Source organism: Ambystoma mexicanum, chromosome 14 (genome assembly GCF_040938575.1).
Source record: "Ambystoma mexicanum isolate Mex_15411 chromosome 14, UKY_AmexF1_1, whole genome shotgun sequence".
Classification (NCBI taxonomy): domain Eukaryota; kingdom Metazoa; phylum Chordata; class Amphibia; order Caudata; family Ambystomatidae; genus Ambystoma; species Ambystoma mexicanum.
Window position 1 is genome coordinate 650,077,971 of NC_090940.1, and position 18,779 is coordinate 650,096,749.

Consider the following 18,779-nt stretch of genomic DNA (forward strand, 5'->3'; position numbering starts at 1 on the left):
ACTCCCATTCTGACTGTTCACTGACACCCCAGAGACACTCAATGGGATTATGGTACAATACAGCCAGATAGGCACCATGAACTACCAACTGACAAGCTATGTATCACAACACACCCACATCATAACCATCAAAATGTGCATTTTTTGAACTGTAAAACATATAATGCTTTTGGGCAATGTCACTGGCAATTGCACCATTGGTAGGTATTTGGCACCAGTTGATAAAACATTCCTTTTGGGAAATGGGAACTCGGCACCATACAAGCAAATTTGCCTTGCCCACACAGTCTCTGAAGGAAGCCCCTCCATTTGACACGTTAGCCCCACTGCCCCTTCCTTGGAAAGTTACGGGCTCATTGCATACCTCTGCACTGAGCATAGGGAGTGATCTTACACAACACCAGGAAGTACATTTGGGAATGGGCAAAACCAATGCACTGCAATACTATATTGAATACAGTGGGTGTGAAAACAAGCACAGAAGTAAGCTGTTGCTGCAACATTTTACACATCCTATTTAAAGTTCTTTGGCGTCAGCATTTAATTTTCTAAAATATATAGTTTTTTATTTGGTGACTCGTGTGCCACAGGCATTCACACTACTTCAGAGCCCCGGGGTGGGGAACACAGGTGATTCAGTCACAGAACCGATTTGTTCAAACTTGCTCAAGACTTTAAAAGGGCTATGCGGGACACAACTTTTAGCATCAGGTTAAGACTATTAAGTACTGAACTATTGGTAATTGATAGGAAAGACCTACCCTGAGCTAGGTTCCAAGACAGGGAATGCTTTGATAAATGTTACTGAACTATTAATGCAAACTCCTATGAATGAGAAACCTCCAAAGCCGATTATTGTTTGATACATATTGGTGGTTGGCTCTCTCTTTCTGGCCTTTACTGAGACCAACGTTTCCATTACGCTTATTAGGGATCCTATAGGGAATTCTTTGAAAGACCAGCCCACTTTGGGAGGGATTGGGTGCCTCTACAGGGACGTGCTGTTGTGGTTCAGATTGATCTTTGTGGGTCTCAAGGATTTAGAATGTGCAAGTGCTGAAACATGTAAAGGGGGCAAGGGGAGGAAGTGGAGTGTAGGAGGGAGACAGGTGGGAGGTACATTAACAAGTTAGAAAAAAGTGTAGGAGCAAGTAGGTAAACTGCATTAAGTAAAACCAGCATCCAGAATGCAATTATGACAATCGGGTATGAGTGGCTGCAGGCTGGAAAAGCCATGCCTCATGGCATCAGGGGCTATATCGGGCATGCAGGCATGCATTATGACAATCCGGTATAAGTGGTTGTAGACTGGAAAAGCCACACCCCCTGGAAAGGGGCTACATCAGGCATACATTATGACAATCGGGTATAAGTGGTTGCAGACTGGAAAAGCCTCACCTCATGCAAAGAGGGGCTACATCAGGCATGCATTATGACAGTCGGGTATGAGCGGTTGCAGACTGTAAAAGCCACACCTCATGGAAAGAGGGGCTGCATAGGCCTGCTTTATGACAGTCCGTTATGAGTGGTTGCAGACTGGAAAAGTCACACCTCATGAAAAGAGGGGTACATCAGGCATGCTGAAGGCAGTAAAAGAAGGACAGTGAGGGAATACAATAAGAATCGGGATCAACGGCTGACGGTGGTACAGGAGATGAGAAGCAACCCAAAGGCTGAAAATAATCAGTCAGGAGAATGCAGTGGGAGGGAAAGCAAGCGCAGCTAGGCATAGTATGAAGGTGAATACAGTGGAAGGCCTCCCCATATGAACATGGGTCTACATTGAAATGCAAGACGACAAGGCTACAGTATCAAAACAATATGGTAGGTGCAGTTGCACACGTGGGGTGGCAACAGATACATAAGGACGGAACAGTCTAGTAGCAGTGCCTTTCGGGGCATAATGTAGAAAAACCGTCATTGGATCAGGTGCAGAGGCAATCAAGGTTTGCCAAAAGTCAAAGTTAGTTGCATGTATGCGGCAGAAGGTTATGGGGTCAGGATAAAGTACATTCAGGAGCAACCAACACCGCAAAAAAGTAATGTTAACAAGGTTTGAAATTAAGATTCAATTAGCATGAGCTAAAATCAACTCCTGGGTGTCTGGTATCACCCAGTAGGCCGGAGCTACTCCTGTGGTACCAGGAGCAAGTACCCAGCACATCACAAATCTAACTTAAACATGAGATGCACACTTTAACCATTTGTACATTATGTATGAATCTTTATGTTTAAATGTATCCTAGATATGACCCAATTCTTCTTTATGTGCATTTTCAAATGCTCAAAGTTAATGTAACAGATACATGTTTGTATAACACAAATTGCCTGGAGAGCCAAAAGTAGCTCCTGGTAGCTGTTGGTTTCAAGCTAACCAGGATCTCCTAGTCTAGAAGCAGGAGCTAAATGGCCCACAGCTACCCTTAATTTCGAACCCTGGTTGAGACCAACACATTTTTGTTGTAGTTAATGATTCAAAGAAAACAAAAAGCCAGACAAAAATGTGCTAGGGGATAAGGAAGGATGTTTGAGGGTCAAGAGATAAGTAGAACACATTTTCATTAGTTACTGCTAGATATATATGCATATTATTAATTGCGAAGTTATCAAATTGTTATTGTTTTACCTTATTTTCCTTTTAATCAGTTAAAGTAAATGGTAGTCACTCTTCTAGTCACAGGTTCGATCCCTTTGAAAAAACGTAAATCAGACATAATGTCACCTCTAACTGCATTGGTGATAATACCACATATGTTATAGATAAGCGCGGGAAGGTCATTTTGTATATCGGGGCCTCTAAGGTCCTTATAAGTTTTAGAGAATGCTTATTCAAGTAATTCAAAATGGACTATAATGACAGAGCTGTATTGAAGTTTTTGTAATAAGTCTAAACACTGGTTCGTGCGCGCGAATGGAGCCGTGTACGGCAAGATAGTAACAGAGCCTCAGAGCGTTAGAAAATAGGCTCGCAACAGGTATTTTCACAAAACACAGCGTAAGCTGCACTTGAATGACGGTCTCTTACCTCGGAAAAATTCTCGCGTCTGATCGCGTTACCTCCAACTCTCCAGAGAGGGCGAAAAATGACATTATCTCCCTCATTAGTGTACTCGGGTTGTCATGGAAACGGATCCTAGCTCAAGTCCATCTTCTAGTCTAATGGCAACTATTCTCCTATGTTTCTGAGGCGGCCATTTTAAAATGATGTTGGTAACCTGGGTCTAATATTAAATAGGCATGTTAAAAGGTTCCAATTCATGTTAAATGATTAATAAAAGATGTTTGTAGATTACTAGTGTCACTTTGACATGTTTTATAGTTATTTTAGTTGGTAGATTTTATACTAAACAATATTAACGTGTACTGTATTTGTTCTAATGAAAAAAGTATAAGTGAATGCTTGGAGTATTATCAGATAGTACTGTTTTGATTAATATAAGAAGGATAAGGTTGTGGACGCTGTCAGATAATAATATTTTGACCAATGTGAGACTTATATTTCTTATACATGAGTCAAAAATCAAAGAATACAATATTCCAAAAAACACACAAGTCCTGGCGCCTGTCCAGAATAGTAATTAACGGTATATGAGATATATAATATTGCATATAGTTCATTAAGAGCAAAAAGGTTGTGAGGGGGAAACAGGTCCCCTAAAGGAAGGAGACCATTTCATTGTCCGTATTCAATCCGAGTACTGTAGAGTTCAATTTACAAATTAGTTTCGCTTCCGCTTGTCTCAATTTCTTTTCCTTATTTCCTCCTCTTTTTCCTAGTGATATCTTCTCAAGACCGATAGATCTTAATTCTGCTTTGTTGGCCATCTGATGTTTTTCCTGCCAATGGTAGTCTCGGATCTTGGCTACCAATTTTGGCTATGTGTTCTCTAACACGTGTCCTTAGTTCTCTGATTGTGCTGCCAATGTAGACCAATTTACAGACACATATGATTCCATATACAACGTAGGTTGACCTGCAGTTGATTGATTGCAGTATATTCAATGTTTTATTATTAGTGCTGGTAAATTTATCCGTTTTGCTGTGTGCAAATTTGCACATTGTGACTGTAAATTATGTGAATGAACATATTTGTTTTATGTTGTTTGAAAAACATCTATATAATGTTGTTTGGTTACATACATAGCCCTGATTTGAAAAAGGTCCATAAAGGACCGAAACACCTGTCATCCTAAAGGGCATTTAACTAATAAATTATGTTTTAAAAATTGGGCTCAGTCTCAAAACTGGGACTCTTCTTTTTTGCTTTAACCATTTTACATGTGGTTTTCACTTGGCTTAACCACTACCCAAGGGGACGCGACCAAAAGTAAAATTCAACAGAAAGAAACACTTCTTATTACTTATCCGTCAGAAGAAATATGTCGCCATGTTAGACCTGACCAGCATAGCCAAGCTTTTGTGAAACCTGTTAAGAACAAGCTACCGGTAACAGACCACAATATATAGAGCCGGCGGGAAGGGAATCGGTCCTCTCTTATCTTGTGTGTGGAGTAGCACAGCATCAAGCGACACATCAAGTGGCAAGCCAACGGTGGAGAGGAATTGCAGCAGTGATAACAGGGTAGCAAGGAAGAGAGTAATGCACAGAGCCGCCGACCAACCCCAGACAGGCGCTGGGCCTCAGAGGGGGACACCGGTCATGCCTGTAGGCTTCCAGTCAATTGGAAATGAGCAGTTTGGCACACCACATACGTTTTCAGGAACGATTTTCAGATTTTGTCAAAGTTTGCCAACACACCCCGTAAGTGACTATTGATCGTATCAGTATCCACTACTCAGCGTTAATTATCCCCTTTGAATTCTATTACCTTGCAATAAGGATTTTCACAACATTCATCGCACTCATCCTTTTTTCTCCTGTCTACTACCCCTGGACTCTTAGCTCATAGCACGAGCCAGATTAAGCACTAAGGCCACTGCCCTGTATCTGGCATTTTCCACTCGGTCGACAAGGTGAGGAGCCATGCTAAGGAGTAGAAGGCTCATTTGAACTGTACTCTTATCTTCAATCCCCTTTCAGGCCACCCTGACTAGCGCAATGGCCTCAACCATTGATCGGGATGACACTGTCCCCCCTCACCACTGCAAAGCCCCCGCTACCTCTGGCTGGCCAAATTTGAGGAAAATGTTGACACTCAAGCGGAAACTAAAAATGGGGTGCAATCGCGAAGCCCTATTATGATAACAGGTGATGTATACAACCTGATGAAAGAGATCAATCTGTTCCTGGGAAGCTCGATGGACATTAGGGTCTGCAAAACTACTGACGGCACCATCCCTCCTAGTTATTTACCCTCCAGTGACATCGCAAGTGGGGACCACAGAGTTTTGGCCTATCCCTTAGGGAACGGATGGTGGGATTGTGCCATAGCCAGCCCAGTTGCAAGTGGTGCTATCATTAACAACCATTTGCACCAGGGGTAGATGAAGCGATGATGATGAAACTCTGGATGCAAGTGATACTCCAATTGTACCCTGAGCCCCTGCCCCAGCTCCAGTCTTAGCCTCAGCTTTAGACGCACCTTCCTTTAGCCCCCTCAATTTCAAACTTGAGACTACAGAGCTTTTTGCTGAAGGCATGCTCACAGAGATTACTGCAGTAACCCCTGATACTGTCCACCTCTAAAGTTCGGGTTAATTAATCTGACGTGTGTCAAAGATGGCAAAAATGCTAGTCCCTCGAACATGGTGCATTCTCCCGGTGTTAGTCTCTCGAATATGGGCCATTTCGCTACAATAGAGGGGACACAAGGGAGAGAAGCTCCCCCCCTTCAGGACGAGTTCCCTTCTATCACAGAGAACCTCTGACCACCATCTGATTGACTCGGGGCTACGTCAGTGGAAAAAGTATGTTTTATATGTGTCTTGACTGCCAAAGCACTCTAGTTCCCTCGGGATCTCCTCCCACGCCCACTTCCACCAAAGTTACTGAGGCCCCACCACCACCAGGTTGCAGTTGTTTCCTTGTTTGGACTGAAATAATGGCTTTGAAAAAACTGCTAATGCGCGTCCTACAAGACTGTAGAGGCCCAGGTGGAAGTGCGTGGGGGTTGAGGGGGGAGCACCATTAAGGACCAGCACGGAGTCCTCCATCCAGCTGTGAAAAACCATGCCATTATTCCAAGGAAGGCTGCAACTCGATTTGACACAAATGTCATTAATACCAACCTTGTTGATCATCCCGCTGAAATGGAAAGAAAGGGGTCCGACTGTATGTCGCACCTGATATTTGTGCTGCCAGCAACATCTTGCAGTATACACCAGGACATATGGCTTGGCCTGTTGATCATAAGAGGGAGACTGTTAGGGTCAGGAAATTACCACAAGAAGGAAGACTGGGTGACTGGGTGGGTCACTCAGAATGCAGTATGCTCGTAGACCTACAGCCCCCAGACCTCTAAAAAAAAAAAAAAAAATCAAACATATGGTACTGAGTGGCAAGACGATGAGGCCCCAAAGGTCCCATAGTGGGGGACGATATTCCAGAATGCACTGGTACCCAGCCTGAAAACAGGGATTCTTTAACAAATAAATGTACTCACTGGCTCAGAGTGGTCTATGGATGCTATTCCCTGATCAGAGAGGACATTGTATGCTGCAGAAGAATTCATTATAAGGGGAGTGACACCCAAGATTCTATTCGGATTGACTTGAGGGAGCATGGAATGGCCTTGGGCATATTGAGGAGTGGAAAGAGACACGCTGCCAATTTTCTAGCAGTGCTATTAAAATTATCGTATTTGGCCATCATACTAACTCCACTTCCACAGGATTCATGTCCTAGCGCCCCCCGCTCTCTGGAGCTAATGCAGCCCCATTGGGAAAAAGTCTGAAAGGAGTTATGAACCGGGGCGGGACGGCTGCATACTGGGTCACTCTAGCTTTTCCAAGCTGTCCCCTCCAACCAGATTGACCGTGGGGGTGTAATCTTGGCAGGCGATGTAACTCGGACAGGGGGTTTGGTGGGCAGTCTTGACCTATTGAAAGTGCCCATAAGAATTGGTTTATATTTGTTATGTTGCATCTTTTTACTTTGTTGGCCTCTGGCCGAATAAAGTTGTGTTTGATGATGATGAGTACTAGGTGTGGACCCTTTGAGTCATCTGCATTAGTACATATGTAGACGTAGTAATGTAATCAAGCCTGTGTGACCATGCAAGTAGATGCACAGTGGAGTGTGACACGTCAGAAATGTGAGGCGGACAACATTTTTCAAGGATTTTCAACAAATGCTATTTTATTAAATTAGAAGGTTGCATAAATACCTCACTATCCCGACCCTGATAAGTATTTCCCTGCCTAAAATAAACTAGAGGAAACGCTCTAACACGGATATATGCCTCTCACACTTATACATACAATCAATAAATTGGGTAATCTATCCCAGTTCAGACATCAAAATTAGTATAATATAGTTTGCAATCTAACAACAGTCTTTCTTTGTAACATAGGTGAATTCCCCTTCCCCAGATTTAGGCAGGATTTTCTCCACAGTTCCAGAAGAAATAAGGAAATCCTAATTTGAAACAAAGTTCCAACACATGTCTTTGTAACTTCAACTTGTCAACAAAAAGTTACAATACTCCATTGAGTCAACAAAGAAAAACTGAAAGTTCTGCCTCGTCCTTGCACAAGTGTAACATTCATCCTCTTCAGATAAAGGACATGTTCTTAGTTCATCAATAGCAATAATAATGGCCTTTGTCAGGATGATTTGCCACAACTGAAGAGTTCTACTGAAATGTAACTCCTTTATAGCAGCTTTACACAGTTCTTTCTTCAATATCACAAACAACATTAATTGTCTTTGTCAGGATTACTTTATGTAACTTCATCGACTTCTACCTGGTTTACTCCTAGTCCTACTTCCTCAGTTCACACCTGGTTTACTCCCATGCCAGGCCCACTCTTCCAAAGGTTTGCCTTCCGGGTATACTTCCCTGCCCGACCAGCGTTTCGCAACAAGTGCTTTTGTGGTTAAGATCAACTTCACCGTTTTGTAGCTTCAAACTTTTAACAACTCTTTACGGAAAAAAAGATTCACATTGGTGCTCTTTAACCCCATTGGTGCCAAGGACGAGTATGCTCGCCCTATTTGCATAGACCTGCATAATAGCCTGGCAGTTTACCCCTCTGTAAACAATGCTCCTCTCCTTCTGAATAACCTTTTCCAGTTCCCCACTGCACAAGTAACCAAATACTGACAAGGATAGGGTGTTACTCTGTTCCTCCCTTGGATTTGGCAATGTGAGTTTATCCCAGTTCTCACCATATGTTATACAAAATATGGGCAACACGTTTCACAATGTATGAACCTTTCATTCGCCCCTTTTGCCGTTGGCAATATCTGTTGGATTTTAATTGCTTTGATTTTAGTCTCTCTTGGCTTTGGCAATGCTTGTAGTTATTAGTTCTTACTAATATTGCCTCATCGGCTTGTCATTGTGTTTTGTCATACAAGGCATTCTCTACTTTCAATAGTTTGGTACTCAAAATCAGTTTTGGAATCACTTTCACTCATACGCGAGTACTGCTTACTTGGTGAGCGCCTGGTGACAACACGTGAGCGGAGGCGGAGCACTCCGGTGTGACTACCATTCTGTGAACTCACCGGGAAAGACGTGCATGTCCGATCCACCCGCTGCTCACAGGAGTTCTGCTTCTTTGGAACCTTGTGACCTGGCAAACTGCTTCTCTTCTTCAGGCAGCCCGTGCCATCTGCAGTTGAGCTCGTTTTGCTCCTGAGGCACTCTGGTGCACGCCAGCCACTGGAGACATCCTCCTGGGAAGGAAAGCTTCCCTCGCTTCCTGCTGCGCCACCTCTACACTTCAGGTTTCTGGAGGCACAGGCATTCCCAGGACTGGCAGCTGATATCTGCCGAAGAGTGATCCTGGCATCTTCTCCATTCTCCAGCTTCTCTCTTGGCTACACGAATCACACTGCTTCTGCTTCTTCTTGTGCGTTCTCTCTGTCATGTCCCGCACCTGAGGGGGCCTTTTAAATCTCTCAGTCTCTGTTAATTCAGATGACCCACACATGACAATCAGACTGCTCCTGCAGCATTGTAACTTTTCAGCCCTCTTCCTCGTCCCAGTACTTGGGGGAATTATGAGACTCCCTAGTGGAGAAGTTAGTTTTTCTTTTCATATTTTACAATAAGCCATCAGAAGGTTGGGGTCTTGGGGGGGGGGGGGGGGAATTGAACAATGGGTTTTCCCTGTCCTCCTGACCCCCCCCCCTCATGTGATCCACCTGCAGAATATCACCCCCAGGGTCAGAATCAGAAAGCCTCTGCCTTTCCCTGGCCACATGAGAAGGGTCCCAGGCCAGGTTTTCTGGGGGATTCATTGCTGATGCCCTCCCCCTCCAACTCCCTGGATAGATATCTGCCTGCCCCCAATGATATTAGATGAGTCCGAATCTTGCCTTTATTAATTGCTGGACGTTAGTCAAATGGTGGGACATTGCCTTCTTGAAATGTGCTGGACTAGAGAAATGATTTTATTTGTTGACCCTAATGTACAGAACGTTTTTTTTCTTTTTAAGGCTTTAGGTTTCTGCCCTCCTCCGCATTCTTGCCATGACTGGATCGGTCCTCCTGACAGACTTTCAAATCTCCGGCCAATTAAGTTTTATGTCGCAGACAACGAGTCTCTGCTGGAGCAGAGACTGAGGCTGCTGAGGCAGGAAACACAAGACTGGAATCAGAAGTTCTGGGAGAATCAGAACCTGACGTTTAATAAGGTGGGGTTTCTTTGGCATGTCCAGTGTTTTACATGGAATTTACAACTGTATGATTTCTGCTCAGTTTTAAAAAATATATATTCTGCTCATTGATTTTTAACAAGAACTTGTAGAATTTAATGTTGCCAGTTTAACAATTCTGCAGGACAATAACGTTTTTGTTAATGCATTCAAAAAAATATAATTTGTAAAATTCCTACACCATCAATTTTTGTATCATTGTACCCGCTAGCTTTCAATCACTGAGCCATTAGTATTTAGCGTGTCGGATTTTCTATAATTGTAGCATGTATTATATTTCGTATGAAGTCCCGTTTTAAGACTTCAGCCAAGTTAAAGTATTTTATAATGAATATGCAGACACCGGTCTATTTGGAGAAGGGAGTACAATCTGGTGGAAATGGGGAGGGAGTCTAGGTAATGGGTGATTATCAACCAAGTTTGAAATTTGTATTCAAGGATTTTTACGCACGTAATGGATCCCAAACATCTCATTAGAGTTAGTTCTGTGTGGATTCGAAAGCCCACAGCTATTGTCCACTTAATTATTTTTTGCTTTTGTCACCACTTGCCTCAGTATTGCGTGGCATTTAATGATTGGATGGGCCCCTCGGGAGTCTACTCTTCATCACTCAAACCCCTACTGTCACAATGGCCAAAGACTGGGCACATGGGGAGAACAGCGCTTGGTCTCCATTCTTTATTGCCCACCTAAAAACCAGCGACTGGTAATCAGCCAGTGATATTAAGAGGAGTCATTGGAATTCCTACAGGGATGTCACACTGCTGGTCCTCCGCTTATTGTAGCAATATTTGGCAGAGGCTAGGAAACCCCTTCATTATATTTACTGCAGTTGCACCAGAAGGCGTAGTCTCCCTCAACTTGCAAAGCCTGCTTCAAGGCTCCCCGCACACTGTACACCAGAGAGGGCTTTGACGTGGGAATACATGGACTCCCTGTTTTAGGGAGTAAAACAATTGCATTCCCATTCATAGCAAGGGTATATTACAGGAGATTAAAAATAACTTGAACTCTAAAAACTATCTTTTTTTTTTGTGTGTAATCCATACTTCATGGCACCTGGTAATTCATATAAATGAAGACCCATTTGTAGAGATCCGTCCAGTTGCAATGCCCTGATGGTAGAGCTGGTCCCTACATACTAGTGGAGATGGGCGCATAAAAGCCGGCAGAAAGCACGTATGTGTTAACGATGGGAGTATTTTGACTTCCTGTTTTTTGCTGAGCGTCACTTATCTGTCCTCGATACCGTACGCCATGCGCTCGCTGGGTGAAGACGTATTCCAGTATCTACTAGGCTTATTTAATGAGCCACCCATAAATTGAGCCTGGTTACTCACAACTCGCCCAGGGCTCTCGGGGAGTCTTTAGATAATGGTGGGCCCTAGACTGGGTATTCAACACAGAGGTACATGTTGCTGAACTCAATATTGAGAGTGCGCGCCCGGACTACTCGAGCGAGAAGTGTTTGTCTCAAAGTCTAAGTGAGTAATGTAAATGACATTGTTTACTAGACCAAATATCCAGGTGACCTACATTAGAGCAGAGCCAAATGGCAATCATTGTGCCAACCCCCAGAAATTCGGGAAAAGTATGGCCACTGCACAAAAAGAGGCCCTTCAATATCACCATCTTACAGCTGAAGTAGTATTGTTTATGACCTGCAGATCCTTTTAGCTCCCCTGGCTCTGCACCTTGGCTGCCTGTGTGCTCCTTCCTTTACAATGCAAAAGACGCTAGAAGTTTATTGGCAGTAAATCTCATGTCCTCGTTAAGCTATTCCTTAACTATAATTAAGGTGCTACAACATGCTGCCGAATTTGCCTTTACAATTTTTTTTTTATTTCTGTGTGTCTAATGAATTCTTTTTTTAACAATTAGCAAGTGAGTGTCAAGGTAATTCTGACCTTTTTTTTTTCCCCTTTTAGGAAAAAAAAGAATTTGTTCATTCAAGATTAAAAGCGAAAGGCCTTGAGGAAAGAGATGAAGAAGGTAAATCGCAGTCTCTGCGTGAATTCCACGATTCTCTTGTGGGATGAAGCCTATCAGGCTATTGGGCACTGACCTCAACTTGACCATCTCTAGGCAGGCAGATAGTTTCCATGGATTTGTGTGTAGGATTGCAAGAACAACGTAAGGTAGAATATGGGCAACAACTGTGTTTTCTTTTAGATGCGCAACTATCATTTGTTGTTTCTTTAGAACTCTTTTTGAGGCCTACAAACCAACTGCCCAAGTCCCGCCTATGTCAGTCCTCTGGACCCTAGGGGGGCGTGGCCAAAAGATGCACACCATTTTCCTAATGAAATAGACTTTGTTTGCCTCTTTTCACTTGCATGCGTGAGATTCAGATGAGAAGGTCCAATTTGTTAAATTGGTTGGGGGTTTTTACATTGATGGCAGTATCCTGTACTTACCGAAGAGTGGGATAGCTGACGAACATCTGTGACCAAAGGACAAGTAGTCAAATTGCGGCCAGGCTCCACCTATATCAGATGGTGCAGTATTAGGAAAAGCGTTGGTAACTTTAACAAGGACTTGTCAAAATTACAGCGTCTTGAGGCATCCAGGACCGCGTGGTACAAAACAGTACTCTAACACCTTCCCCGTTTAGGGTGCAAGAAATGTCCTGGGGTGAGTTTCCAATACAGTGTGGATATCTTAAAATGCCCTGCACCATATAGCACAAGCACACGCGTTAATACATGCTCATGCTTGAAATGCGGATATTCAGATAAAGCCTCCTCTCCTGGGGATATTTTCTAGCGCTGTGGCTCCTCCAGTTGAGATTGAGTACTGTGATACTTGCTGAGTATCCACCACGTGTCTATTTTACACCAGTTTCTGGCTTCTGTTTTCCCTCGCAACGATTGCAGACAATCTAATTGAAGTACCAGTTTCTGTGCACAAGAGATTTGGTGACAAACACTTATCGAGTGGTATCGCTCTGCTACTACATAAATTACCAGGCTAAGCCCATGTGAGCGAAGGGCGTGTGACTGGAAAGCAACTGCTGTTTTGCTGTGGCTGCACTGTGTCCATTCCTTTGTCCTTTGTCTTACCTCGAGGATCCAAGGACCGCAGGAGAACGAAGGAGAACGAAGCGCCGTCGCGCTGAGAAGCCCCGCCCCGCCCCCTCCTCTGTGGCCCGCCCATGCAGGAAGTGTGCCTACATTAGAGCAACCCAGGCACCCTTGCGGCGCTAAGCCCATGTGAGCGAAGGGCGTGTGACTGGAAAGCAACTGCTGTTTTGCTGTTTGGCTGCTTGCTGCGGCCGCGGCCACTGAGTATTGGCGTACGGCCGGAGCCTGAGGAAATCCGAGCTCCTCGTGCCCTACTAACCGGACCAAGTGTGTGTGGCCCGCTACTACCGGTACCCATGTCTTCCACTGCCGATAAAGAGAAAAATGGCAGTATCTGCATGAAAACTCGTGCCCAAAGAAAGCAGAGGCTGGAGTCGCCTGAAAATTGCTTACAGACTCCAGCTGAGCTGCAACAGTCACTAAGGTGCCTCCCAAGTGAAATTACGGACACAGCTATGCAAAGATCAAGCCACCAAGTAAGTGAAGACGGGTCCGTGTCCTATTCGTACGACTTTAATCATACCATGAGAATGGGGGTCCTAAGTCAGGAAAGAGTAGTGATCCTCCCTCCCCCCTCTCATACAATCACATCTGCAACGTCTGTCTGTTCTACTCAGACAACGACGTCTGGCTGTCACACAGAAAGCGTACATAGAGTCGACATGACAGCCGCTCCTTGTCCTGTTCCTGAGGCTTCGATCGAATCCTGCAAGGCCACGACCTCAGCGATGACGGCAGGGTTAGATATGGGTGCTAATGCCGAGAGTGAAAGTGCAACGCAAACTGCTTTGCCCACGATTACGACCCCGTCGTTGACAGAGGCTACCCCTGGTCTCAAGGAGCTCCCACCTCGACACGCTGGAAGTAACCCCAATGGCCGGAGCCTTTGCAGCTCTGCGTGGCCAGTGCCCCTTCACCTGCCCTCAAACGAACTAGCAGTCCAGCCAGGCAATGTAGTCCTTGACAGCGCAAGTCCGAGCAAAATTGAAGCCACGAGCTGTGTTTCGCCCCGGCCGAGGTTCTACAGCGCCCTTGATAAATTGGTACCCTCTCCAATAAATCTGTATAACGGGCTCTCTGAAGGCGAAGTTCACGGCCCCCCACCTATGACCATGGGCTGGGCGGAATCTGAGTATGGTGCGTGCCCAGAAGCCTGCAATACGCCTTTAAATGGCGAAGGGGTGTGGTCCAAATCAAAGTGCTTGGACCCAAAACTGACTCACAACGCAGAAACTCACTGGATATGGTCAACAAATTGCTAACAGACCTTAAACAAATTAACCAAGCGAGAAATAATACTTCGACCTCAAAAGAAATAGCTAACGGAGGACAGGTGCATAGGACAGAGGCATATGACTCGTCAGCTAGCGCACATGGTAGGGCGCTGAGTAACCTCGCTAATCGCCAACACGTCCATCAAATTGGGCCGTCAAAAAGAAGAAGAGCCGACTCGAGTATTTCCCCGAGCTTCCAATGCTCACAGAGGAAGATTCCGAAACAAGGGACTGCCGCTCTGGCCCAACCCTCGGCCAGGCTGAATACCAAAATAGGTCACGAAGTCGTAGGCTTACCGAAAGCCCATGACTGCTATGTATCCTCAAATGACTCATCATCCTCGGACTCATCTATCATGGATCGCCCATACCCGAAAATTAGGCGACTCCCTTTGAGCAGAAAGCGCAAGGTGGAACACGAGCAAGAATGTAACAACACTACGAGTCAAACGCCATACATGCCTGGCATTCAATCCACTATTCTATCATCCATGACTTTATCCCTCGCACCATTCCTTAAAATGTACGAACACCTAAACGAGAACATAAAAGACCTGTCAGTGATGGTAGCAGGCTTGCAGTCCAAATTTGAAACCTTTGAAAACACGCATACGCTGCATATGGCCGCGGTGTTAAACACCAACAATAAGGCAGAGATGGCGATGGGATCTTTGATGGACGTTAATAAAAACGCAAACTTGGATAAAAAATTATTGGCTGAAGTCGCAAAACAAGCTCTAAACATCTTCCAACAAAAACGCGAGAATAGATCCAGAACTGAGTCCGTAGATGTGACAGGAATTGTAGCTCCTTTGTGCTGTAATTCTACAGAGCTTGGCCACATAAACAACAGGTCGGCCGTGAACAGAGGCGTGGCTGTGGAACCTAAAGCCCTCCCTGATCCAATATACCAGCTGTGCTCCCCTTCTCATGACAACAATGACATTGAAACCGCTCATGCGAGTTGTACCCGTGTGTCTCCCACTTTAGTGCCTGACAACAATAGCAACACTCTTGGAGTTCAATTATCAGTGAAAACTCCCCTTATGGACTTAACCAACATAAATAACCCGCCAAACTTCAAAGACATTTTGTTGGTAAGCCAATCTGTGGAGAACTTGGCCCTTCTGGACCCGCAAACGGCCACTTCGTCTGATCAAATTCAAGGTCCAAATCAAAATCAAGGTCCAAACTTTATAGACGAACCGATTGCAGTCTCACACAAAGAGACAACTGATGAGTCCCCCCAAGTTTTCGACATATTCAAAGCCAATAAGGCCTCCGCCCCAATCGACACAACAGCAAAGACCCGTAAGGGAAAGGGGCCTCAAAAGAAATCGAAGAATCTGCCATCAAAAAAATCAAGACGTGGCAATGATTCTAGAAAATTTCTGAGAAACATCAAAACTGTGAATGTTACTGTAAATCGAACAATCACGAAAGAATACAACGAAGCCGTTGGCTCCGAGAACAACACTGTAGTAATCGAGCTTGATCAACCCAGTAGCAGCATCGCAAATTTGTGCGACATTGATGAGACTCTGCTCAACATGTCAGTATACGGAGACGCTGACGTGGAACCCCAGGGTGCGCATGTTGAAGCGACTTCTACGGTTGGTGCCATCCCCACAGTGTTTAAGCCCGTCAGCACTGGACCCCCAACGGTCCAAAACAATTCCAAAGATCTGTCGCAGATGTCATCTGGTACAGACAGGCCTATTTCGGATGACAGTGTCGCACCTATCAAGTCCTCTACCCAGTACGCCACCGTATGTCAAAATGTGTTAAGCCCCCGATCTGACAGGGTGGTCACACTACTTGAAGTAACGCAGGCGATGCCTCCTCCGTCCCACGGATTAGTCAATCAACCAAAGGTGTTCCTGACCTTGGAAGAAAAACGCTGCAACACTATGGCTTCAGCAAAAGACTGTGTTTGCCAACACACTGTGTATGGTGCTTCGGAAGAACCGGCCTGTGTCAACAAAATCTTTACAACCAGGCCTGTAGGACGGGCGCATACACCTGAGCCCTCTCAAAGCACCAAAGCTCACTTGCCACTGCAGCCAAAAAACAATAGAAGATTGCAAATAGCCTCCGCAGCCAATAAAAACTCGTCTAACCATCGCAAACAAGGCTGCCTATCAGGAAATGCTGCGTCGCTTCATCAAGTGCTCCTAGAACGCATAGACTCAACTGACGATTTAATTCTAAATCGGCATAACGTTCTGTGGCTATGCCACCTGGTACCGACCCTCAGAAACATTGAATCTGAGGATCTCAAAATTGTGGAATTTATAAATGACAACAAAAATGATGCCGTGGTACTACACTTACAATCGAAGCTGATAGCTGACACCTTTCTTCAAGCAGGTCCGGTTCTCATGTCTTTGGGCTTCGACATATCCCTAGCACCAACGCACGTCAAAGAAAACCCGATGCAAGATGACTTCACTCTACACAATATGGACGCAAAAAACCAAGTGCCTAAATCTCTGACAAGGACTGCTGCAACATTAACACCTTCTGCACCGCTCACCACCGATCCAGAAAATTCACTTGCAGCAAGAAGCAGAGATTGCCTCAAGATTACAATACAAGGAGCGGCTCAAGTGAAGACCAATGGGGTACTAACTACCCAATGCTCGACCGAGGCGTTGGACGATAATGATTGGTCGTGGGTCGCTGCCTCGATAAGCTCAAAGAAATCACGTTAACGCCAGGACCCTAAGGACTGTTTGACACACACTCTAGGCTCCTGGAACACTAGGGGCTTTAGCCACTTGTTCAACGTCTCGTGGTCAGACGGGCTGGATATTATCTGTCTACAGGAGACATGGATATGTGAAAGTCCTATTATGGAAGACTTCGAAATTGCATGTAATCCTGCCATTAAGCAGAAAAAAGGAAGACCTATGGCTGGGCTTGTGGTTGCCGTCAGGATCGCCTCAGGCTACAGAATCACGAGTTGTGTAAACATCTCTCCCTTCATTCAGGTGGTCATGGTCAGCTTGGCGGATGCCGAACATGTAATGGCTTCTAACCTTTGTATTATTAATACCTATTGGAACCACAAGGCCATTGAGACTAAACACTTCATTGATGAGATAACATCAGTCATTGACGACCTTATAGTGAAAGAGCCCACACAAGACATAATCATCTGTGGCGACCTCAATATTGACTGCATTAGCCATTTAAACACTTCCGGTCATAAAAAGATCGTAAATAAGCGTGAACAAGAAGTAACAACGCAATGGCTGATGGAAATGGATCTTCGAGAGATGACGTCTCTTAACGGGCAAACGACCGGAGACATACCAGCGGCCCCTACATGGAGAAGAGGAGAGTCAAAATCAACATTGGATTACATTTTAGTATCTAGTAACCTTCATAAGAAAATCAGCAGCCTCGTGGTAGAGTATATGACCCACAGTGACCACGATATGGTAACCCTGACGTTCTCTGCGGAAGCCTATACATGCCAAGCCCTTTGGCCTCACGCTGTCAGGATTGGATCTGGCCGCATTCGGCTAAACCTGGACTCTAATGACATGAATCAGATTGTGTCGTCCCTTAAAGCATCGGGAATGGTAGAGTATGCACATACCCTGACTCAATACCACGAAGTGAAGAACAAAACAAGACATACTCAATTTACAGGAAAACACAAATTTGATCTTGCGGTTCTCCAACGTAAAAGGCTCTTTCGTCGTGAACTGAGACATATAGGGAACTCAAAGTCCAGTGACTCCACCACCCAAATACGTAAGATCAAACAGGGATACAAGAACTGGTTGAAGTCACATAAATCGATCATGCTCCAGAATGACGCTGAGCTCATGTTGTCCAGGATGAAGAGTGTAAACTCAGCCGATTACTGGCGACTCATTAATGATAACCTGTCTCCACAACATGCCCTCCAGGCAAACCTAGTCTTAGAGGCCGAATGGGTAGATTTCTACTCCGACCTCTTTCAGAAGACGAAACACTCCATCGTCTGGGTTTCGCCAAACTTAACACAATGGGACATCGTCTTTGATTTCGACGACATCGTGAGAGTCATAAAGAACTTGCATGCCTCTAGGGCCCCTGGCCCGGATGGGCTCACGAACTTTACGCTCAAACAGCATCCAGAAGAATGGGCAGCGTTCTGTGAGACGTTATTTAACAGGATCCTCAAGAGTCGTAAGACCCCGGCCTCATGGAAATCGGCTGTGATTATACCCATCTTCAAAAAAGGTGACCGCAGAAACCCCAAAAATTATAGACCTATTGCCCTACTTGACGTCCTAGGGAAAGTGTATGCCTCTCTCCTCCAGCAACAACTTCTCGAATGGTGCACCAAGTCTAATCGGTTTGACCCAAGACAGACTGGCTTCGTCAAGGGCGTGGGGTGCGGTGTCAACTTACTCCTATTAAATCTATTGAAAATGGAAGCCCTTCGAGTAAACTCAAAGGTCTACCTTGCATTAGTTGACCTATCGCAGGCATTCGACAGCATCAACAGAGAATTACTTTGGGGAAAGATGAGCAAGTGGAATTGTCCACCAAGCCTGTTAGCTGCCATTGTGGAACTCCATACAGACACCTCTATTAAAATTAGATTAGACCCAAAGGGAACGTTAACAGCTCC

At 44.9% G+C, this 18,779-nt stretch overlaps 1 protein-coding gene across 1 annotated transcript in view; it reads left to right on the plus strand.

Annotated features, from left to right (window-relative positions):
- COA8 (cytochrome c oxidase assembly factor 8) overlaps window positions 1-18,779 on the plus strand; it is a 65,567-nt gene that overhangs the window by 5,683 nt on the left and 41,105 nt on the right. The window contains exons 2-3 of the mRNA XM_069638162.1: window positions 9,570-9,767; window positions 11,718-11,781. Coding sequence (XP_069494263.1) covers window positions 9,570-9,767; window positions 11,718-11,781 — 262 coding nt within the window. The remainder of the gene's footprint in view (window positions 1-9,569; window positions 9,768-11,717; window positions 11,782-18,779) is intronic.